This window comes from Hemiscyllium ocellatum, chromosome 20, assembly GCF_020745735.1.
Source record: "Hemiscyllium ocellatum isolate sHemOce1 chromosome 20, sHemOce1.pat.X.cur, whole genome shotgun sequence".
NCBI classification, from domain to species: Eukaryota; Metazoa; Chordata; class Chondrichthyes; order Orectolobiformes; family Hemiscylliidae; genus Hemiscyllium; species Hemiscyllium ocellatum.
Genome location: NC_083420.1, coordinates 56,493,898 through 56,517,984, shown reverse-complemented (window position 1 = coordinate 56,517,984; position 24,087 = coordinate 56,493,898). Strand labels below are relative to the sequence as shown.

At 38.8% G+C, this 24,087-nt stretch overlaps 1 protein-coding gene across 3 annotated transcripts in view; it reads left to right on the top strand.

Moving 5' to 3' along the window:
* The window catches only part of LOC132825532 (E3 ubiquitin-protein ligase MGRN1-like), a 158,810-nt gene that overhangs the window by 124,156 nt on the left and 10,567 nt on the right, over nt 1-24,087 (top strand). For 2 of the 3 annotated variants that reach the window (XM_060840897.1, XM_060840900.1), the window contains exons 9-15: nt 10,802-10,870; nt 12,363-12,522; nt 14,545-14,654; nt 15,863-16,086; nt 17,051-17,171; nt 19,545-19,590; nt 19,983-20,084. In XM_060840897.1, the coding sequence (XP_060696880.1) occupies nt 10,802-10,870; nt 12,363-12,522; nt 14,545-14,654; nt 15,863-16,086; nt 17,051-17,171; nt 19,545-19,590; nt 19,983-20,084 (832 nt within the window). The remainder of the gene's footprint in view (nt 1-10,801; nt 10,871-12,362; nt 12,523-14,544; nt 14,655-15,862; nt 16,087-17,050; nt 17,172-19,544; nt 19,591-19,982; nt 20,085-24,087) is intronic. The other variant, XM_060840899.1, reaches the window with a different exon arrangement.

The window sequence follows — 24,087 nt, the reverse complement described above, 5'->3', positions numbered from 1 at the left end:
CCATGTCCTTTCAAACCCTTCCTATTCATGTACTCAAGGTCACCCCTCAGCCTCCGACACTCCAGGGAAACAGCTACAGCCTGTTCAGCCTCTCCCGATATCTCAAATCTTCCAACCCTGACAACATTCTTGTAAATCTTTTCTGAACCCTTTCAAGTTTCACAACCTCTTTCTGATAGGAAGGAGACCAGAATTGCATGCAATATTCCAACAGTGGTCTAACCAATGTCCTGTGCAGCTGCAACATGACCTCCCAACTCGTGTACTCAATACTCTGACCAATAAAGGAAAGCATACCAAACACCGCCTTCACGATCAGTCTCCCATGGGGAACCTTGTCGAATGTCTTACTGAAGTCCATATAGTTCGCATCTACCGCTCTGCCCTTGTCAATCCTCTTTGTTACTAATAGTGGGAAAAAAACCCATCGTCTAATACAGGGTTTGAGACCGTATCATTAAACTGAGCAGCCCCATTAAGTACAACTGAGCAAGTTGGGAACTGTCTCCACAAAGCCTTTCTCAACTTGTTTCAGAAGTTTGCAACTTCGACATTTAATTACTTTTTCCATTTTGTATAACAGTGGTGTATTAAAAATGCAGCAATTTTATGCCCAGTGATAGGTTTGAAATCTGATGTGATGTTGTGCAGCCAGCCCATGCCATTGATGCTCCTGCTGGAGCATGGAAAGATCTTAGGATCAATTGCTGGCAGTCAGTTCAGAATGGGAATTCGAAAATGCAAGCAAGGTTCTCACCAAACAGTTTAATTTTTGCTAAGATCTGGTTTCTGAAGCAGGAACGTTGTGGGAAGCAGTGGGTCTCTGGGTCACCAGCTGTCGAGCCAGTACGAGTCTTTCATTGTCTGTCTTCTGGAAGGTTGCCATATTTTGTTCCATTCATGTGCTTTATAGGCCAGTGACAGGCCTTACCCAAGAATCACGATAAGGCTTTTGACCACTAATTATCCACTTAAAGGCCTCAATTGAGAGTAGACGAGAAGGCTGTCGACATGAAACCAATCTTTGTAATGTGCTTGCTTATCCCTAAAACTAAGAGTATTGCGATTCTTGGTTTTATGAGCATTCTATTGCTAGTTTGACCATGATTTCAATGCAGTCTCCCCTTTAATAAAATTGTTGAAGAACAATTCAGATTCACCCGATCTGAATCCTGTCAGACAGTCTTCCAGATGTTAAAGTCTGCTTATTGCAATAACAGATTTAATGTGTGTTATCTTGGCCATTGGCTTGCTTTCTTTTAGTTTTATTGGGGTTATCTGTTCCTGTTGCATTAGTTTTTGTGTGTGTTACACATATAGAGAGAGCCTATTTTCTTTCTTCCTATCAAATTATGTCATTTCACACTTCTCTGCATTAAATTTCATCTACCATGAGCTTGCCAAAATTAGTTTTTATCTACTCATTTCTCCTATGTAGAAATCTAGATATTATGAAAATAAAATACAATTTTGGTTTAGGTTGGTGACTTCTGTAAAGAGTTACTTTTTGTTTTGGTTCAAAAAATTTGAGCATAGTAAATCGGAACTGAGTTAATTTTGAACTAGATTTGTCTGTTACAAGAAAATGTTGATTTAATAGCACAATTAAAATGTTTCTAATTGCTAGTCTATTTTAAAAGGATTGTGTGCAATGATGATAGTAATATGAAATATATGGACATGGTATGAAAAGCTGCACAGTTCAGATCGTCTGTGCTTCTGCCATCATAAAAAAAAGTATGAAATGTTATAAGTAGATTCTAATTAAGGGAAGCAATGATGAATTCCATCAGTAAATTTCCTTTTGAGCAGTACCCAATAAAGACACATTGTCAAAGCTATCCATCTTGCACTCATCAGAACAATTTGCATGAGTACCTTTTTTCTAGAGGAACGCCAACATTCATGCTGCTTGAGAAGAGAGTGCTGATTTGTTGGCAGCTGAACTCTGGTACAGGCATTGCAATGAACAATGCACCCACTAATGCTGATTAATAAAACTGCAAGGGTTTTGTTTAAGTTTTAAACCAGATAGTTTGACTTTGGTTAGGGTATTCCCCTGAGAGTTGTGTTAGGAAATGGTGGATACCTGTTTAGTTGAGTTGAAACACAGGCTCCTCCTGTCTTCAAAGACAAATTATTAATGTGTATTAATACATGTAGCTTCCAGTACGTGCATACACCACACTATGAACTCAACTCGCTGTCCTAAATTTATAGTCAGTGTTGAATCTCGCACATTGAAGGCCATCCAACAAATGTTGGCCAGTTGCAGGATCACATCTAATGTTCAACGTTGTTGTGAATTTTTCAAGTGTGGGGTGATTAGGTACAGCCAGTACCTTGTTGCAAATAATCAAAGGGATATGTTATTTGATGCATGTGGGACGTGCAGCTTACATTCCTGTCATCACACCAGTGTTAGAAGTTCACATACCATATTACCCATTTGTGTGAAGAATTGAATATCTATTTGGCTTGATGGCAGTATCCTATTAGTGATGAGCACTCACCTTTCCCCTTGACTTGGGATTCTTGAGAGTTTTCCTAATGATTGTAAAGCAGAAAGCTTTGACAGAATATGACTTCTTTTAGCAATATTCTTAAGATTTTCTATTTAGTTTAAATTTTTATTTGAATATCTGACTTGGGCTGTGGTCCTAATGACTAGATTCTATTTCAGCAGTTAGAGCACTATTTCTTGTATCAATTTGGCTATGTTATTATGAGTCTTTGCCAGCATTGAGAGACATGAAGGTAGACTGAGGCTTAAATTTCTAAACTTCTGTTGTTTTTTTTGTTGGATAACCGTAGCGCTCACCCCTTCCTTAGGAGAGAATCGTACACTGTGTTATAAAACTGCCACATTTTGGGTCCCAGATGCTTAATTTTTTAAAAGCTTTATGAGGCATTTTCTCTACTGCACAATATTCCCTCTGTTATCCTTCTGAAACGCTGGCTTCTGTAGTGCATACTATGTGGTTGGAAATCACAATGCTGTACTAAGCACTAAACAAAATGTATAACTACACAGGAAATTTCAAGTTATAGTCTACAATGTTAGAGAGCTGGGTCTTAATAAAGAGCACTGTGACGTTTGATGTGTTTTGAGAAGTGATGTTGTAAAATTGTTTAAATTCTAAACATGTTAAATGCTTAAATAGACTTGGAGATTTGCTTTTAACTGGCAGAATGCACTAAACTATGCACATCAAGTTATATTTGTACTTGTAGATTGTAAGTAGGGTAACAGATTTTGAACTTAATTTGTCTGCATTAAGTATGGAAGAAAAAAAATCACAGGACCTATTGAAACAAAATATGATGCGTTTTCCTATTGGGCCACACCAGTGTTTTTGTCCATCCCTAATTGGCTTTGAGATTGTGGTGCTGACTTATTTCCTCTAACTACTGCAGTTCATTTGCTGTAGGTCGGCCCACAGTGCTTCTTGGGCATGGTTTCTAGAGTGTTGACCCAGTGACGGTGAAGGAATGGCAATGTAGTTCCAAATCAAGATATCATGTAGCTTGGAGAGAAATATGGGCCCAATGGTGTTCCCATTCATATGCTGCTGTCTTGTTCATCGAGGCGGTAGAGATTATAGCTTTGAAAGGTACTGTTAGAGGATCCTTAGTGAGTTGCTGCAGTGCACTATCTAGGTGGCATACGCTGCTGACTGCATCGGTAATGGAGTGAATATTTGAGAAGTAGTGGAATGCGTGCCAATCAAGCGGATTCCATTAGACTGGATATTGTCTGGCCTCTCGAATGTTGCATGGAGCTACATTCATCCAGGCAAGTGGGTAGCATCCTATCACGTGTTTGACTTGGTAGATAGTGGACAGGCTTTGGGCCAAATGTCTTTCTGGATCAGTGGTGCTGGAAGAGCACAACAGTTCAGGGCCCGTGGCCCAACATTTCAACTCCCCCTCCCACTCTGCAGAGGACATGGAGGTCCTGGGCCACCTTCACCGCCGTTCCCTCACCACCAGATGCCTGGAGGAAGAACGCCTCATCTTCTGCCTCGGAACACTTCAACCCCAGGCCATCAACGTGGACTTCAACAGTTTTTTCATTTCCCCTTTCCCCACCTCACCCTAGTTCCAAACTTCCAGCTCAGCACTGTCCCCAGGACTTGTCTGGACTTGCCCTACCTGCCTGTCTCCTTTTCCACCTATCCACTCCACCCTCTCCTCCCTGACCTATCATCTTCATCCCCTCCCCCACTCACCCATTGTACTATATGCTACTTTCTCCCCACCCCCCACCCTCCCCAAGCTTATCTCTCCACGCTTCAGGCTCTCTGCCTTTATTCCTGATGAAGGGCTTTTGCCCGAAACATTGATTTCGCTGCTCCTTGGATGCTGCCTGAACTGCTGTGCTTTTCCAGCACCACTGATCCAGAATCTGGTTTCCAGCATCTGCAGTCATTGTTTTTACCTCTTTGGTCCAAATGTGTTACTGTTAGAATTTCCAGCATCAGGACATGCAATTGTTATAGTGGTAACTTTGGCTGGTCCATTGAGTTGCTGGTCAATCATAATCTCCAGCAAACTAATTTGAGGTATTTTGACAATTGTAATGGTAATTGTACGTCAAGGGGAGATGGTTAGATTCTCTTTTGTTAGAAATTGCAAATGACTATGCTTCCCATTGAAGCATATTTTTTCATCATTCTGCCCAATTAAAAATCAAAATTAAGATCCATTATCAAAAAACCTGTCACCAGGGATTGAAACCTGATGCCTTGTGCTCAGTAACACTATTTATGCTAAAAGCACAGGAGGCACTGTCATTGAAGAAACAAGAGAAATGAAGAAGAATCTGGAACATGTAAATAAAGCAATGAAAATAAACTCTAAATTGTTTTCATCCTCAGACTGCTGGAATGCCCAGCGAAGCAGCAATTCCCTTTTGTGTGCTTGACCAAATTTTCAACTTTAACATTGACTCTTTCGTACATATGCTTTTGCTTATTTAATATTACAACAATAAAGCTGCTGAGTGAGGAGTAATTTCATTACAATTTTATCAGCACAGGCTACAAAAATAAATATCTAAAATGGAATGTTTAAAAAAGGAAGCAATTCATATGGGTCAATTCTGATGTTTACATTTTAAAGCATTTTCAGCAACCAGACGAAAAATGGAAACTATAAATAGGATTCTGGGTAAAACAATTTGTTACCTCAGGCTTCAGTTCTTTGTAACTTGGATTTGTAGAGCAATGGAAATGGGTATGGATAAAAGATGAGAGAACACAACATTTTGCATGGGGAACTGCCCTTTGATTGATCTCCTCCTCTTGCCCCACGCCCCAAGCAGGATCACTCCAATGATGTAAGATATATGTGGAACATACAGAGAGCACCAAGACACTTAGGCCAAGCTTCAGACCATACAGCCTGATCATAGTTCAACTGGACCTTCACTTCATTTACTCCATAACTTTTGGTATCAGTGCTCAACAATAATCTCAGATTTGAAAGCTCCATGTCCATTGCCTTTGAGGGCATTAGTTCCAGATTTTGACACCCTTTGTTCTGAAACATTCTTCCTGATTTCAATCTTTCATGGCCTCTAAAATTGCAAGGATATGGGGGTAAGAGTAGGCAGTGGGAATAACTAGATTGCTGTTCAGAAAAATCTAGAGTGGACCTTGTGCTTACCATCTATTCTTCAGCATTCTAAAATTGTAAATATAGCTTAATCTGGGTGTCGGCTTTTTAACTGGATAATAAGCACTGTTACATATAAATTGAAGGCACAATTTTTATGTCTGATCTAATTTTTCAGCATTAAGAAAGGATATGTATTTCTTGCATTGCTAACCCCTAGTTGGTTATTTATTGTATCGGACTTTGTCCTTAGAAAGCTGTTTTATATACCGTCGTAACCTTCGCACCAAAGTACAATGATGCTTTTCTGACACCGGTTATTTGACGATGAGAGTTTTTCTCAGTAAGAGAATTCAGAAACGGACCACTATGATCTGAGGTTTTCTCTTGCAACACTTCCAATTCTGGTCCTATGATATAAGTGAGAAATGAAACAAAATGTATTCTTAACGGTGCTTTGTAATAGTGGTCAATGTGGAATCGAGTAGAACTCCCAGAGGGGAAGCTTCCATTGTGCAAGTTGAAATTCTCATAGTTTTGTCCTGTAAAAGCTGAAGCCTGGTGTTATTCTGCCATCTGCTGCCAAAACATGAAACTACTGATGATAATTTTTTTAAAAATGCTATTCGTCATGCCGTTTTTAGATTAGATTAGATTTCTTACTGTATGGAAATAGCCCTTCGGCACAACAAGTCCACACTGACCCTCCGAAGAGTAACCCACCCAGACCCATTCCCTCTGACTCATGTACCTAACACTAGCCAATTAGCACAGCCAATTCACCTACCCTGCACATCTTTGGATTATGGGAGGAAACCGGAGTACCCGGAGGAAACCCACGCAGACACTGAGAGAATGTGCAACTCCAGACAGTCACCCAAGGTAGGAATTGAAACCAGGTCCCTGGTGCTGTGAGGCAGCAGTGTTAACCACTGAGCCACCGTGCCGCCCCTATAATGATACTTTGTTCAAACTGTGTTAACTTCAGTTTCTAACCTTTAATATTGAGCACACAATCCAAACATTCATCTCCTAGGACAATATACTGAATCTACTAGTTGAGGCAAGTTCTTTTTTTATTCCTGTAGAGATTTTGTACAGAAACAGCAAATTCAGTTAACATTTAACAAATCCATTTGGTTTCATGTCTAGCTATTCATCAGAACGGGTAATCATTGCAGATAAACCCTATTCACAAAGCAACAGATTAAATGAGGATTTTTTAAAAAAACTTATGCATGCCCACTCAGTTACTTAAATGCAAAACACAAGATGGCTAGCTAGCTGAAGTTATTAACATCAAAACCAGAAAAAGGCATTATTGTTTTTTAATGAACAAAACATTGGTACAACAAAGAATGGGGAGCCAGCCAGTAAGGATGTGAGGCAGTTCTGAAGCCGAAGCAGGAGAAGCTTGCAAAGTGGATAAAGTTTTTAAGTCTGGTTATCAAAGTCGAAATGAAAGTGAAAAGTCTTCAAAGTAGGAATGTGCTGATACTTGAAATGGTCTTGCAAGGTTGGAGTGAGAACGGAGCAGAGCATATTTTTGGACAGTATCAAAGGTAAGATTTGGAGACAAAACTTTATTTTTTGGAAAATAATTGCCTTCATTAGGTTGATGTCAAATTTTGTTTGTGATTATCAATCCTATGAAGCACACTTCTTTCATTTGTTCATCAAGTATGGGTATTGCTTGGTCGAGTCAGCATCTGTTGCCCATTCCTAGTTGAGAAAGTGGTGGTGAACTGCAACCTTCAACCATGTGCTGAAGGTAGACCCACAATGTTGGTCGGCCAAGATTGCATAGACTTTGACTCAGCGACATTGAAGGGACTGCGATTATATATCCAAAGCCAGGATAACGAGTAGCTTAGAGGGGAACTTGCAGGCGGTGGTGTTCCCATAGATCTGCTATCTTTGTCCTTCTAAATGGAAGTGATCATAGGTTTGGAGGATGCTGTGTAAGGATCTTTGGTGAGTTTATGCAGTGCACCTTGAGGATAATATGCACTGCAATGGATATGGTGCCAATTAAGCTAGCTGCTTTGTCCTGGATGGTGTCAAGTTGTTTGAGTGTAGTTGGACCTGCACCATCCAGCAAGTGGGGAGTGTTCTGTTATACTCATGACTTGAGTCTTGTTGATATTGGATAGGCTTTGGGGAATCAGATGGGGAGATTCTTTTTCCAGTTTTCCTAGCCCCTGACCTGCTCTTGTAGCCACTGTATTTAAATGACTAGTTCCGTTTCTGGTCAATGTTAACTCCCAGGATGATGATGATAGTGAGGGATGAAGCAATGGTAGTGTCGTTCAAATGTCGAGGGACAATAGTTAGATTTTCTCTTGTTCATGCTGGTTGTAGCTTGGCATATATCTGGTAGGACTGTTGCTTACTACTTGCCAAACCTGATATTGTCTTTGTCTTGCTGCATTTGACCATGGACTGTGGTTTTTATCTGAGGAATCAAAAATCATGAGGAGTGTTGAACATTATTACGACACAGTGGTGAACACATCTGTTAGTTAAATTGAACACACACACAAGCTCGCCTGGCCTCATAATCTTTTCAAATATGAGTGACAGAGAACTCCTAAATCCCAATATTTAAAGAAAATAATATTAATTTATTCTTTAACTCAAAAAGTAAACATAAAACAATGATCCTTAACAACTCTAAGCCCCCCTTTTTCTTTAACTGCTAATTACCTGCCTCCAACTCTACCACAACATGCTGTTCCAATAAAACACTTACTAAAACTACATCGACTTAATTTCAAAACCATATGGCGACTATCATCTTCAGTTTATTTCTTCTGGCTGGTGATCTTCCTGGGTCATCGTCTTTCTTTTTCCTGTCAAGATGTTTCATATGAAAAGGTACGTTTGATAGAGAATGTTTCAGTGTCTTGGGTCTCTCTCTTTATGGCAGTCGCTCTGTCTGATTTTCAAAATGACTGCCCTTTTTATACCCCCCAATGTTGGATCATCTTATTGGTTTGATGTTGGCGAACAGTAAATTCAAAATTGATTGAATTTTAGTATCCTGAGGCATATGCTGGTTAAATTTGAATTAGATTAGATTAGATTCCCTATAGTGTGGAAACAGGCCCTTCAGCCCAACAAGTCTACACCGACCCTCCAAAGAGCAACCCACCCAGACCCATTCCCCTACATTTACCCCTGACTAATGCACCTAACACTAGGGCAATTTAGCATGGCCAGTTCACCTAACCTGCACATCTTTGGACTGTGGGAGGAAACCAGAGCACCCAGAGGAAACCCACGCAGACACTGGGAGAATGTGCAAACTCCACGCAGACAGTTGCCCGAAGCAGGAATTGACCCCAGGTCCCTGGTGCTGTGAAGCAACAGTGCTAACTACTGAGCCACCATGCCGTCCACAAATTGTTGTCAAAACAGCAACCAACTCTGGTATCTGTTTCACAGCCAAATGTTACATAGTTTCAATTTTCCAGTACACTCCGAGACTGCTCTTGAAAGCTCAATGCAGAACAGAATTCACTCGCTCTTAAAGATATGGTAGACGCCTTCAACTTCATAACAACATTATGTAATTATCAGTGAATATCTCTACTACTGACCTTGAGATGGAAGGCAGGTCATTAAAGCTACTCCTGTGAATACATGTTGTTGTAGTAGCTCCAAATATGTTTGGAGGTTTTTATGGACTGAAGCTGCATACTCTTGCTTGCAAGTGAAGGTGTTGTGTGGGGAGATAGTATTCACTATTAATACCCCTGGAATTACCAGAACTGAGTTGAGCAGCCAGATAAGAACTGTGTCCACAAGGACAGGTCAGAGGCTAGGACCTTTGCAACTTGGGAATATCTCCCCAAGATTGTCCTCCGTTAACAAAGCACAACATGATGGAATTCTCTGCCTTTGTCTGGTTGAATACAGTTCCGACACCATGCAAGCAGCTTGGTGCAATCCAGAACAAAGCTATCTACTTTGGTTGCCACCCTATTGAGCCTTTTCAGCATTTACTTCCTCCATCTATCGGGAACAATTTGTCCCACCTACCAGCAGCAACTCGCCAAAGTTCCTTTGGCAGTGTCTTTTCAAACCCATGACCTCTATCACCTGGAAGGGCGAGGACAGAAGATGCATGGGAACAACAACACCAGTCCTTACAGGCTCCCATCCAAGTTGGGTTGGGTGTTGGGTCAAAATGCTGGAACTCTTTTATACCCAGCACTTCGAGGAGACAAATCACCATCACCTCCTCAAGGACTTCAAAAGCTAGCCTAGGCAACAATGTTTACATTATGTGAAAGAGGAAAAATAAGTGTCAAATGAACAGCCATTTGAAAGATGGAGGGGAAAAGATAAAGGTGTATTTAATAGTGGGGTTCTGTCGTAAACGGTATAAGATAACTTTGGAATGCATAAGTTAGTGGCATTGAAGATAAGAACAAGGATAGTTTTTTTTCATGGGCTGTGGTGGCAATGTGAAAGATGAAGAACAGTGCCTGTGAGAAATTTACCCCACATGGGAGATCTTTCTTGCAGTTAAAGTTGGCAAAGCTTTGGTCCTGATGGCAATTTCATCAGATGGTGAAACTGGAAGAAAGGAATTCATTTCTTTGATAAGTGGGATAGAAAGTGAAGAAGTTAATGTAATCAATGGTCTTGTAATACATGTCATTTACAGTAGGATCTGCTTAACATTTCTAATGATATGTTGACAGAAGCTGAGTTGAATTAATCATTGGAAGATAGCCAGACGGTGCCTTAATTTTGTTGGCTTTAGGGAGAGGGAGATTGAAGACTTTTGGACAGAGTTGCAGGGGAGTGCAGTAAATGTGTGGAGCAACTGTTTTAGGTAGTGATTAGCAATCACCTGGAATTTGCTGCCTGCAAGGTTGGTTGAAGTGGAGATGATCAATGATTTCAAAAGGAAAATTGGATGGGCTCTTGAGGAAAATAAACATAAGGGGCTGTGGAAATAGAAGGGGGATTGGCACTGATTGCTGTACAGTGAACTGGCATGGAAAAAGGCCACCTGCAGTGTCAGAATTAATCTATGGCCCTACAACATTTTACAATTTGGAGACTCTGTCAGAAATCTATTACCAGGTCACTAGATATTTCATTCCAGCAAATCAGTGTGTCCCTAATATCATCCCATCAGTTGGCTTTCTGTTTGTGCCTCCTGTAGGTCGACCGAGTCAGCTATCTGCTCCAAGAAATATATGGCATTGAAAATAAGAATAACCAAGAAACAAAGGTACCTATTTTATAATGTCTTCAAGTTGACTTCAAAACCTGTAACTGTTGTGCAAACTTTACTGGAGTCAGTCTCGCTTGAGTTTTTCATATTAAAATATTACTGAACTAAATTTTATTTTGTGGCATTTTCTCTAGCATTTCAAATTCGAAATTCTGTTATCAATAACCTAAACTGCATTCTACATTAGATTAGATTACAGTGTGGAAACAGGCCCTTTGGCGCAACAAGTCCACACCGACCCTCCAAAGAGCAACCCCCCAGACCCAATCCTTTACATTTACCCCTGACTGATGCACCTAACACTGTGGGCAATTTAGCATGGCCAACTCACCTAACCTGCACATCTTTGGACTGTGGGAGGAAACCGGAGCACCCAGAGGAAACCCACACAGACACGGGAAGAATGTGCAAACTCCACACAGTCAGTCACCTGAGGTGAGAAATGAACCCAAGTCTCTGGCAGCAGTGCTAACCACTGTGCTGCCCATGATGGGGCCAGTAGAATGACCTCTTTTAAAAACCCTGATGTATGTTAGTGTTGATTAGTAAATAGGATCTAAGGTCAAATTAACTGATTATTTTCAACACTTGTTTCTCCTATCTATGTCCTGACAGAGCACACAGTGCTGATTGTAAAACCAAAAGATGCGAGGTAGAGCTTCATTCTAACACACAACCCCAAATGAGCAACTGAAACATATAAACTAGTGGTAGGCTTGGGGTTGAAATTCTGTTGGCTTCCCAACTTGCAACATTCCTCCCACTTCACATTTAATCTTGGGTAGGAGTGGTTGAGAAATAGGCTTCCTGCCCAAAGGGCAGTTGAGACCTATAAGTATCTAAAGAAGGGCCTCACCCAATCATTCCTGGTATTTTATTTATTTTAAATCAACTCCTGATATTCTATCATCAATGGGCAGGGAGCGTGTCTTTTCGTCAATCCACCAAGTAAACAGTTGAGCATACCTGCAGCCTTTTCGGCAAGGTTCACCTTGTGTGACACAATGAGTGTCCCGGCTGTGTCAGGGGCTGCCCTTTACACCGATCAACAACTGCCGTTTTCTCTCTCAGTTTTGATCGCCGTTACCCTCCTACAAACCCCCAGTCACCTTCTCCTTCTGACATCTGTGCACTCTCCCTCCAGCAAGCTACTTGAGCTTCTGTTGGTTTTGGAGTGATTTGCATGTAGCTCTCTGAGGAGGCGAGGTTCCCCTGCAACATCAAGGAATCCTGGAACTGACTAGGCAATGGCTGATTGATTTTGATTGCGATGGGGCAATGGGCACACCAAAGTTGTCACTACCCACCCAGCCATTGGATGGGGTCATTGCCATGAGTAATGGGTCCAGCTCCTGGTCTCTGCCATCAGAATGTAACCCTCCAAAGGTAAGGGCCAGAAAATGGTTCTTCTGTGAAAACATATGCAGTGACAAGCAGCGTGAAAACAATTACTTACTTTGTTTTATTTGTAAAATCCCTTTCTTTACAGCCTTCCGATGATGAGAACAGTGACAACAGCAACGAGTGTGTTGTGTGCTTGTCTGACCTACGTGATACCTTAATCTTACCCTGCAGACATCTGTGCTTGTGCAGTACCTGTGCAGACACACTCCGGTATCAGGCAAATAACTGTCCGATCTGCAGATTGCGTAAGTATTGCAAAATGCTAGCAATGATTAAGCAAACACGTTGCCGATTAATGCTTATTTGTATGTTTTTTGTACTAAGTTATGACTTTTCACTCTATTCTCATGCTGTTATATCTTGGTGCCACCATCATCACCATACACCCTCATGTATTTTCAGTTCCTCCCATTTCTGATCTGCATGCAGTAGTTTCACATGTTCATCTGAAAATTCAGTGTTAGTATCATTGTTAGCATGTGAAAACTAACTTCTAGTCCAACTTATCAATGATTTCCACCTCCTTAATATTTCCCAGTTCCACCCCTGCCTTAGCTCATCTGCTATTGGAAAACCCCTTTCATGTTTTTGTTATCTCTGGGCTTATCTATTCTAATGATCTCTCGGTCATTACCCGAGATAGTTTCTTCTATAATGTTGAGGCTATCCGAAAGTTTGTCCGTGTTGTTGCTTGTGACAAGTCACATTCACCAATCAGTCCTGAACTCGCTCACCTGTGTTATGTCCTGGTAAAGTATTGATCTTAAAATTCTCATTTGGTATTTTCAAATTCTTTGGCCTTGCCCCTTCCTATCTCTGCGATGTTCTTTAGCTGCACCATTTTCTGAGATGTATGTGTGTCTAATTCCTGCATCTTGAGCAGTACAATTTTCAGTGCACCACATTTACTGGCCGTACCTCGGCTCCAGTTCTGAAATACCTTCCCTGCACTTAAACCTCTCCGCTTCACTTTCCTCATTAAGACATTTCTTAGAGACTACATCATTAATCAAAGAAGTTGATCATTTACCCTAATGTTGCCTTGTGTAGCTCAGTGTCAAATTTTTGTTTTGAGGTTTCTGCATACAGATTTGGGATAATTAATTACATTAAAAGTTCTGTATAAATATGCTGTAGAATGTTTAAGATGGCAAACAGCATTTCAGCACCAGAACCAGATGTTTAGCTGGTCCTATAGTACTAACTGGTGCTTCGTTAACTAAATAGCAACTACTAGCTTGACAAAATGGGCAGTTTCTCACCAGGAATCAAGGCACTAAACATTCAACAGTTATTTGACTCTCGAGAAGGGGTTGATACTGCATCATTGCCTAGCACAGCATTATCTGTATCCAGCATCCCCACACTCTCGTTTGTCAATCGGGGTTCCTGGATTGCAAGCAGATATAAAAAAATCTCATCTCTCCTTGAACTTCTGTGTTAGTGGTTACTGAAGTCCCTTTTCGTGGCTTCCCTGGCAGAGGCGGAACCTGCAATTTTTCTAATCGGGTAAAGGCAAAATGATGCAGATGCTGGAAATCTGAAACCGAGAATGCTGACAAAACTCTGTGTCTGGCAGCATCTGTAGAGAGAGGAAAACGGTGTTAACATTTCAGTTTTGATGAAGAGTCATGCCATTCTTGAAATGTTAACTCTGTTTCTCTCCACTAATGCTGTCAGACTCAGAGTTTCTCCAGCATTTTGTGTTTGTGACCTTCTTATCCGTTGTGCTTCAGTACTTTGTCTCACAGTGCATTTAACATCAGTTACTTTCTATTCTTTGTATGTCTAGTCTTAAAAACTATTTGCATATAACATTTATCTGCTTTAAATGTACAAAAGACAATCAGATGAACACATTGAGCATATCTCATGGACGGCTGGGTGGCTCAGTGGTTAGTACTGCTGCCTCACAGGTTCGATTCTCAGGCTTGGGTGACTGTCTGTGTGGAGTTTACACATTCTCCCCGTGTCTGTGTGGATTTCCTCTGGGTACTCCGGTTTCCTCCCACTGGCCAAAGATGTGCAGGTCAGGTGAATTGCCCATAGTGCTTGGTGCATTAGTCAGAGGGAAATGGGTCTGGGTGGGTTACTCTTCGGAGGGTTGGTGTGGACTTGTTGGGCAGAAGGGCCCGTTTCCGCACAGTAGGGAATCTAATCTAATATCTGACTGAACAGTAGGCAATTTCCTTATCTGTTAAATTTGTTGTTGAGCAGTTCTCCTTGATTGGGAACGGGATACTCATGGAAAGCTTTTTCCTTCCTAGCATTTCGAGCATTATTGCAGATCCGAGCTGTGAGGAAAAAGCCTGGGGCCTTGTCACCAGTTTCATTTAGTCCTGTCTTAGCACAGACTATGGACCACGATGATCACTCAGTAAGTCTGTCAGGTTGTTTACTTACTCATCATCATCATTGCTACATTACAATGAAAAACATTCTTTCAAAACCTTTGCATGCCTGTTCTTGATGAACATTTTGAAATCTCATTTTTACAGATTTTAGCCTTTTAGTGCTCATATGTTAATATTTTACTCTTGTGATCCTTTCTTGCCAAATGTCATTGCCTTAGTATACTGCAACTTGTGCAATCAAACAAGCAAAAATAATTAATAAACTCAACTTTCGCTTTCCTTGCGTTGCACCTTGGGAGCATATTACTGTTACTGTTCAAATTATAGTAACAAGCCACCACCTGAGTTAAATGTTAGTGATCAGTTAGTGTTGCTTTCGATGTGTTTTTCGTTTCAAATATATCCAGAAGTTTTAATAACCCAAATGATAAAATACAGTGAACTAAATTCCACCTAAAATCTATGTTCCCAGATCCCACAAAATATCTATGTGACATTGGAGTAACGTCATTATAATAACACACCATTATTTTAATACATAAACTAATACCAAGCAAGATCAGTCTGTACTATTTCAGTTAATTATAATTGGACTTTTTTCCAAGAAGATTATAGTTTGACTATAGTTAGTAATATTTTTATTTTAAAATTAATTCCTAATTTTCAGATCTGAATGTTTTTGATCCACTGTATATCAATTTAAGGTACCTACTGCTGGAAGAGTCTTTAGCTACCTCTCACTTTCTGAATTTCCCTTTGGTTTCTTAAGAAATCAATTTTATATCCTTATTTCATAAGTTTCCAAAATTATCATTTTCCTCCACTAGTAAAATTAGGCCTTGCATGCTGAGAAGCCGCTAGTTAATGTAATCTGAATCATCTTTGTGCATTGTAAAATCAAATAAAACACTTCAGCAAATCTTCTATTGATTTAACCGATGGGTACCAGCTTTGATGCTTCATCAGTAAAATTACTTGTATTGGGTATCTACGTTGCTCCTTGAATGTATAAGAATAAAAGGTTAAAGTAAATTTTAGACCAATCTTTTTTCAGTTTCAGTAGATAAAACATTTGAACTTGTTGCTTGGCACGTAAATACAGTAAAGAAAATTAGATAATATATTGCTTCACTCCACGTTTTTGTTTGCCTCCACTTCCTAACTTTTTATTTCCAAAGTCTTTGAAGACTTTCAAAAATTCTTTGTTAACCCATTTCCTTTCAATCTTTAGACATTGGAACATATTCCTCCTGGATTTGAGCCAGTTTCCTTACTGGAAGCTTTAAATGGACTTCGTTCAATTTCTCCGTCTATCCCTTCTGCTCCCCTTTATGAAGAAATCAGCTATTCTGGAATTGGGGATGGCTTGTGTACATCAGTCAGGCAGCTGTCAGCAAAGGACAAGATGATAGATAATTGTCCCCAAAAGCCCAAACTGAGCAAATCTTCAGAAAGGTAAGTGTCTATTAATGCTCTCATGAGTTCAGTCTTGTTTACCATTTACCAAATTCTAAATCTAACAGTTTGAATAAATTTTACTGATTTGTGTGACTTAAGCACATTTATTTTAGTTTTGTGATGCTTGTTTTAAGTTTGATTCAATGTTCATTTAGGAGCATTCAATAAAGAGGCTATCAGTGACATAAATATCTTTGTGGTTTGCTAAAATTATTTCAAATAAAATTGTCAGTCATTTTTTCAGTGTGAGAATTGGCTTTAAAACTGCTTAAAATTATTGTTGAGTTTTTAAATTAAAAATCTTGCCCAATATTTTGAATTCATAGCTGCACCACTGGCAGTGGCAACTGCAATCATTGACTGGATTGCATCCAGTTTGGTTATGATGCTGTCAGTCAGCACAATAAATAAAATAGGACCAGGAAGAAGAGAATACTGGGAAGGAGGGAAACTTTGGTGATTCAGGGAAAGAATGAATACAGTATTAATCCTCGCAGAGTAGGATTACATCCGGATGCCTGGCTCGATATCTAGATTACGGAATCTAAATGGTAATAAACTACCTCTGTTAAATTGCAAACCTGGATCCATTCTAACAGGCTCACTGAAATTCAAAACATCAACTTTGTTTTTGTCTCGACCATTTCTGAATTTCTCCAGCATCTTTGTTTTTATTTCAAACCATCATCAAGATGCTTCAGTGTTATGTTTTTTGTCTGTTCCAATTTGCATATAAGGGAAGAAAGACCAAGCAGTAATCTACGTTATCTACATTACATGAACATGACCAGAAACTTTTGTGCAAAATGGCACTGCACTGATGACATTGACCTGATAGATATGGTTGTGGTATTCTTAGGAGCCTGCTCCTAAGTTTTATGTTCCTATGTCTAATTTCAATCTTGGTTATATTTGATAATGAAGGAGTCTAATTATAAAATTGTATTAATTTAAACTTCAGCAGTCTGCGCTCTCCATCTTCTCCAATACAAGAAGAGGATGAGGAAAAGCTTTCAGAAGATTCTGATGTTCTGTTACAAAAGAACGGACCACAACAGCCCAATGAAATTAGCTCACAAGAAGTAAGTTAGAATTATCAAAACTATCGTGAAAGACTTTTTTTTAATACAAAATGGCTTAGAGAAGTTATTTATTCAAGGAAATTTCTTAATATAATTCCTGTATGATTTAAAAAAAAATAGGGTTTCAAGACCAAGTTTGCAAGTATTAATGAAGGTGTCTGTATGACAAAACTGAGCTATAGGTTGCAATCATGTCTCAAGACAGCTGATTTGAGGCTGCAGTTTTTGTTTGCAAAGAGAAAGGACTATTGTATCTGTGCTGGATTTGAACCTGATTTGTTTGCTCATACTTTTTAAGTATAAAAAGTGCAAAAAGCATGAAAGTGAACCTACACTGAAAGAGAAGATCACTTAATTTGTTAAACTTTGGGCTTTTAAAAAGGCTGGGTGTAATATGTAACTTGGTCATTCCTGTATGATTAAAAAAAAAATTAGGGTTTCAAGACCAAGTTTGCAAGTATTAATGAAGGTGTCTGTGTGACAAAACTGAGCTATAGGTTGCAATCATGTCTCAAGACAGCTGATTTGAGGCTGCAGTTTTTGTTTGCAAAGAGAAAGGACTATTGTATCTGTGCTGGATTTGAACCTGATTTGTTTGCTCATACTTTTTAAGTATAAAAAGTGCAAAAAGCATGAAAGTGAACCTACACTGAAAGAGAAGATCAGTTAATTTGTTAAACTTTGGGCTTTTAAAAAGGCTGGGTGTAATATGTAGCTTGGTCATGACAGGTTTCTGGATTTCTAAACCAAAGTAATTTAGTGGGACAAGTGAGTGAAACTCCAGATTTTATGGTAGTGGAAAGTCTGAAAATAATACGTTAAACTTAATCAAGTAAAATGAATGCAAGAAGACAGAATAGAGAGAATGGGGGATATGGAAATCTATTCTGACTGGGACCAGTGATAGAGCCACAATTATTTACAATATACATTATTGACTTTGAGGAATGTGAGTGTGATGTGGCCAGGTTTGTGGGTGACCCACACACAGGTGGGATGGAATGTAGTGAGGATGACTCAGATTCAGTAGAAAGATGTAGACAGGTTAACTAAGTGTGGAGAAATATGAGATTATGCACTTTGGCAGGAAAAATAGTGAAGCTGAATATTATTTATATAGAGCAAGACTTTAGAAAGCTAAAGAACTGCAGGATTTGAGAGTCCTCATGCATGAATCACAAAAACCAAGCATTTAAGTTCAGTGAATAATCAGGGAGCCTCTCTTTCAAAGGGCATGGAGTATAAACATGAGCTGACTATATGGGGCACTTGTCAGGCCACAGCTGGAATACTGAGAACAGGCTTTGGCTCCTTATCTAGGGAAATATGTATTGAAATTGGAGGCAGTCACTAGACTGATACCTGGCTGGGAGGATTGTCTTATGAGGAGATGTTGAGTGGATTGTGCCTGTACTTGCTGAAAGATAGAAGAAAAATAGGCAACCTAGTTCAAGTATATAAGATGGTTGGAAAACTTGTCAGGATAAATATGGAAAGCACATTTCCCCTTATGGGTGAGTCCATAACAAAAGGAAATAACTTCCGAGTCTCACGTTTATGGCATAGAAGGAGAATTTCTTCTCAGTGTTTTGAATCTGTGGGAGTCTTTACTGCAAAGTGCTATTGAGGAGTAGTCATTAAGTATACTCCAGTCTGAAATGTAGAATTCTAATCAGTTGGGGAATCGAGAGTTAAGGGGAAAATTAGAGTTGAGGGTTATCAGATCATCCATGGTCTCATTAATGGTGGAACAGGCTTAATGGCCTCCTTATGCACTGAAGAATTACTCGATGTTCTATAAATAATTACCAGGAGATGCAGAAAATCCTTCACAAAATTAAACTTTAAACTTGCAAAATCAAAGCTGTGGGAGCCAGCAAAATGTCTTCCCTGACTCCCTCCAAACTCTTTGTTCTCCTCCAGTTTATCTCTTCCCTCGCTTATTGGATAGCATTAACATAGCCAATCATGTTGGCTTGCTTTGTCTTTCTAAACTAATCATCATCTGCCACACTGGTTCCCTCCATCGTTACAACACCATCATCTATAGCATTAGTTCATCTTCCAGTGATTTAACTAGCCTGTCACAATGCACTACCATTATCTGTTACTGGAGCCCTGTAACAAGATCTCTGGCATACATTGCAACACAAAGTTAACTACATAACTGCCAGAGTAACTTCTATAATGTCTTGTGATTTGAAGCTTATGTTTAAAGTAAAAATATATTTCCTACAGGAGATTGCCAAGATTCTGTAATTTGCTTCTTTACCAGTGTTGTCATGAGATTGGAAAGTTTTGGGAATGAATTCAGTGAATTCTGCTGAAGTGTTGACTGACTCTACACAACCAACATGGGTTTCTGTTTTTCAGAGTAGTACAATTGCAGAAACCCCAGAAATTGAAGCACAAGATCAAGGTGAGATATTTAATCATAAAATGATATAATGACAGTACAGCATGTATTTAGACAGTTCGTTTTAATAAGATATCGCTTAGCGTACAAGTCAAAAGTATTTGCAAACTTTTCCATTTAACCAATTTTGCAGTTCTTTTTCAAACTTTTTTATTACTCCAGCTTCTTTTTCAGACAGTGTGCTTCATGCTATTGTTGCACTGAACATTAAAAAGAAAATCGCAGATTGCCCCTTTTCGTTGCTAATTAACTCTTAGGTAATTAAATAAGACCAAGGGAGTCTTGGAATGCCTTCCCTGAGGGGCTTCACAACTTTCCTTCATAATGGAGTCACAATGAAACAAGCTTGGGAAGTACTGTTTTAGGGTGTTCCCTAACAGTTTATTTTCTTCCAGTCGATAGAACATACTCTGAGGAAATAGTACAAGATAGCAACAATGAGCATGAAAGACACATTGAGGAAGATGGGGAAACTCCTCTTGAGATGACCCTGCCAGGTACTTGCCCTTAATTTTGCTTTCTATAAATTTCGTTCGTATGTCTTTGCAATTTAATATATTGATTAATGTGCTGGGATTGAATGAATAGTCTACACACATGTCTCTTTATCAAACATGAAATATATTCACAGCTTGAGTGAGCACCTTTTGGTCATTTATTTGGTAAGTAGCAATATTTTAATACATATCTTACATAAAACAATTGTTGCATTTTGTTCATGAGAGATGATGGAAAAGCTCCCATGAAAATGCTAGCCGTATCCTTCTCTCTCTCTCTATCCCTCCCATTTCTCTTTTTAACCTTCTTTCTCTCCCTCGCTTCCTACTCCCACAATCTCCTGACCTCAAATTGAAAGTCATCCAGTGAACCATGCAGTTAAATAGTCCCATTATTGATTCCTGAACCATGCCAAGATCACTGCGGTTGGTCATAGTGTCCTTGGGTTAAAGGGAGGAACATCAGCCAGTTCTCTGACTCCTGACCACTCCCCAGAAAGCCACATAGAGTTAGTATTGTGGGCTTGACTATGGTACTTCTCCTCCCAGGTTTGAATTGTCTACTAACCATTGGCTGATTTGAGGTATGGGGAGGTGCATGATAACTGGGACCAGTTGCACTATAGACTTGAAAAACATCAGTCCGATCCAGAAGATATAAATAGTTGAGTAATTATCGAGAAAGTGTGGCCTCAACTTCCTAACCTACCAGTGATCAGAAATCAAAAGTCGTTGGTATGAAATATTTCAAAACTATTAACCTGCTGTAGTCATAATCCTGCTTATTAAAATATGCTTTAATAACACCCAACAACTATAAAGGTTAAATGTTTGCTTGCATGCTTAAATAATTTCAGTTTAAAAGACTATTATAGAATGTTCTTTGCTATCTAAAATGCAATCTTTCTGGCTTCCACAAATGCTGCCATGCTGGGTGTTGGATGGTTTATGCGTTGTCATAAATCTTTGATTGTTTAGTTCCCATTTTATTGTTTATTGGTTTAAACACAGATTCAGAAAATTGTAATTACGCAGTTGTTGGACATGAAATATCCTACCAGAAACAATGCTGGAAACAGCATCCAATAAAGCTTTTCAAAGTGGAGTGGGTAAATATTTGACAAAGAAAAATGTAGAACACTTTTAGTAAAGGTTACCTAAATGGAACCCAAGTGAATTAACTTTTTGAGAGTTGGCATTGGCACAATTGTTCTGTTTCAGTGCTGAAACCCTTCAATTCCACACCTTTTAAGTTTCTCTCTCCTGAACATGAATCCAGATGACTTTAAAAAGCTTTTAAGGGCTTTGCCATATCGTTGGTTTGTGGGAGAAATTCCACATTTTAAGTATCCTGAGAAAATTTCTACCCTTTCAATTAATATTGTGATCGTTTTAATTTGTGTTCCTATATAAGTATCAAACTGACCAATAGAAACAATATTTTAAATTTTCTTTATACCTGCAACTTCTCAGTACAATCGCAATTCTAATTCCTTACGCTTGATGTCATAATTGCACATTTTTCTATTGCTTTCATAACCCTGCGTAATGGAATATTCAAACCTACATGCAAATGTTTAATTGTAAGCCACCTAATTGATGTCTTCTGTATCATCAGATCCTGAAGACCTATCTTTGAGTCACTTCTTTAATAAAATTTATCTGTGTAATAACCATGTGAGAAAGATTCATTCAAGTGGTTCTACAGCCCCTATCCACTTCATTTATGAAAATTATGGCATTGCACCTGATTATTGTCTCTGCCACTTCATCAATTTTCTTCTCTTAGGCCTTAATGCAGTGTCCTCACTATCCTCTTAGTGCTAATTTACCTAAAAATCTTTTTGCTTCCTTCACCCCATTGTCTAGCCATTTTTACCTGCTATTTTCTCCACTTTTCAGATATACCTTCAATTTTCTACAACATCTTTACTTTTTTTTAATCTTTATTTGATCTGTGATGTGAGAATGCTTTTGATTCCGATTTGGCCCATTTTTTCTCACATGTCCAATCACGAAGCACTAATTTCTTCCTAATATGCAGTTTTTATTGCTTTCTAGTTCCTATATTTCTCACTGCTTATCTGAGGTTCTTTGAGTTAATATTTCTTTCTATTTAATCTGAGGAAGGCCCTATACATTTTGTTCCACTTGAATGGAAAGCTGTTGAGCAGTTAATTGAAAGTAAATTGAAAATCTCATCACGATCCTTGTTTTACAGAATATACAGGAAAGAACAATTAAACCAGCCAGTCTATGTTTGCATTTATACTCCACACTGATTACTTGGAATCCTTTCTCATCCAACTTTATCAGTGTAAAATTATGTACCACTTTCCCTCATAGCTAACTTCCTTTAAAGTATTGTTTCCTTTCAGTTACTTAATATGGCATACCACCACTCTCTGGTAAAGAACCTTGTTTTGAATTCCGTATTGTATTTCTTGACTATTGTGTTCTGCTGGCCTCGAGTTTTGTTCTTCCCCCATACTTTTACCAAAATGTTTCACAAGGTCATTTACTAGACCACCTTTTAGGTCTTTCCTTCAAAATAAAGAAGATCTGACCTGTTCACGTTTTCCCTGATAGGTGCAATCTCTCATTTTTGGTGTCACCTTTGTGAATTTTTTTGCATCCCCTGCAGTTCCTCTTATTCTTAAGATTGGGTGATCAGAACTGTCCACACTACTCCCAAGTATGGCCTAACCATACTTTTGATACTGATACTGATTTTGATTTTGATACTGATTAGTGTAACTTACCCACCTTTCCCTCCAGTGCATGCTTTGCTTTAATTTGTAGATGTATTAATCTGAGTTTAGATTTCGTTCACCCAGGTCCCCTTATTTCTCTATCATCTTTAGAACGCTTATTTTCATAGTACGTGTGGTGTCCTTAATTGTCTTGTTAAATGTGAAACCTTAGATGTGAGTTGAAGTACTTTTGTCATTTATGACCCCCATTCTGCAGGTTTATTTAGTTGCAGTGCTTCTTGGAATTGACATCATCCATGTTCTCTCCCCTCAATGCAAAAAAAATTAGTGTTATCCACAAACTTAAAAATGGTATTTTTGATTCCAAAGTCTGAAGTGTTAATGTAAGCTGTGAACAGCAGTGGCTCTGGTAGCACTTCCCTTTCTCTGCCTTTCTAAATAACAATCCTTTAGAATTGCTGTCTTACATTCAATCCACTATCCATTTTGACACTTGTCCTCTGACTCATATTCTGTTCTCATTTGTTAGTTTGTATGGCACCTTATTGAAGGTCTTTTGAAAATCTAGATATTTATTGTACATCCACTGTATTGTGTTGTTAGTTTTTAAAAATTAAAAATCATTCTGTAGTGAGCCCTATAAGTGAATATTGATATCTTTTATCTTGGTCACACAGGCTTAAGTTTAAACTCTAATTGATGAAATTAATAGCTATTAAAGAATTTATTGACAAAATTTACAAAATCTTTCCTCCTCAAGAAACTCTGGTCTTAGAAAATCACTTGTACTGTAACAATTTGAATAATTCATTCCGCCTAACTCTATTGCCAATTGATTCTTGTTTAAACACGGCGGTCATTGCAGTGAGGATAGTGTGTTAAGCATAGCTACCCATTTTACTGGATGGTTTTTATTGTTTTCGCAAATTTAGGATACAGTACAAAACATAGCACATCTGAACACCACCTATTAAAATTAAGTTTGCTAGATAATACCAATAGAAAATTACTGGTAATACATTTCATTCAGATTTCATGATATTTGAAGACAGGGTTGTGATCAGCAGATTATTTGTGTAATTTGAATTGGCCTGTATTTGCGTAATAAATAAATAAAAAATATTAAGAACTGTTTGAATTTTTAATGAAGCCAAATCCTCTGAAGGTTTGTCATCCATAATTACCTAGAAATATTAAACGGCTTAACCAGACACATTCCACAATTTTTTAACAAGTTAGTTTTGCATGTCATTAATAGGACTCTTTGCATTCCATTTTGTGTGTTCTTT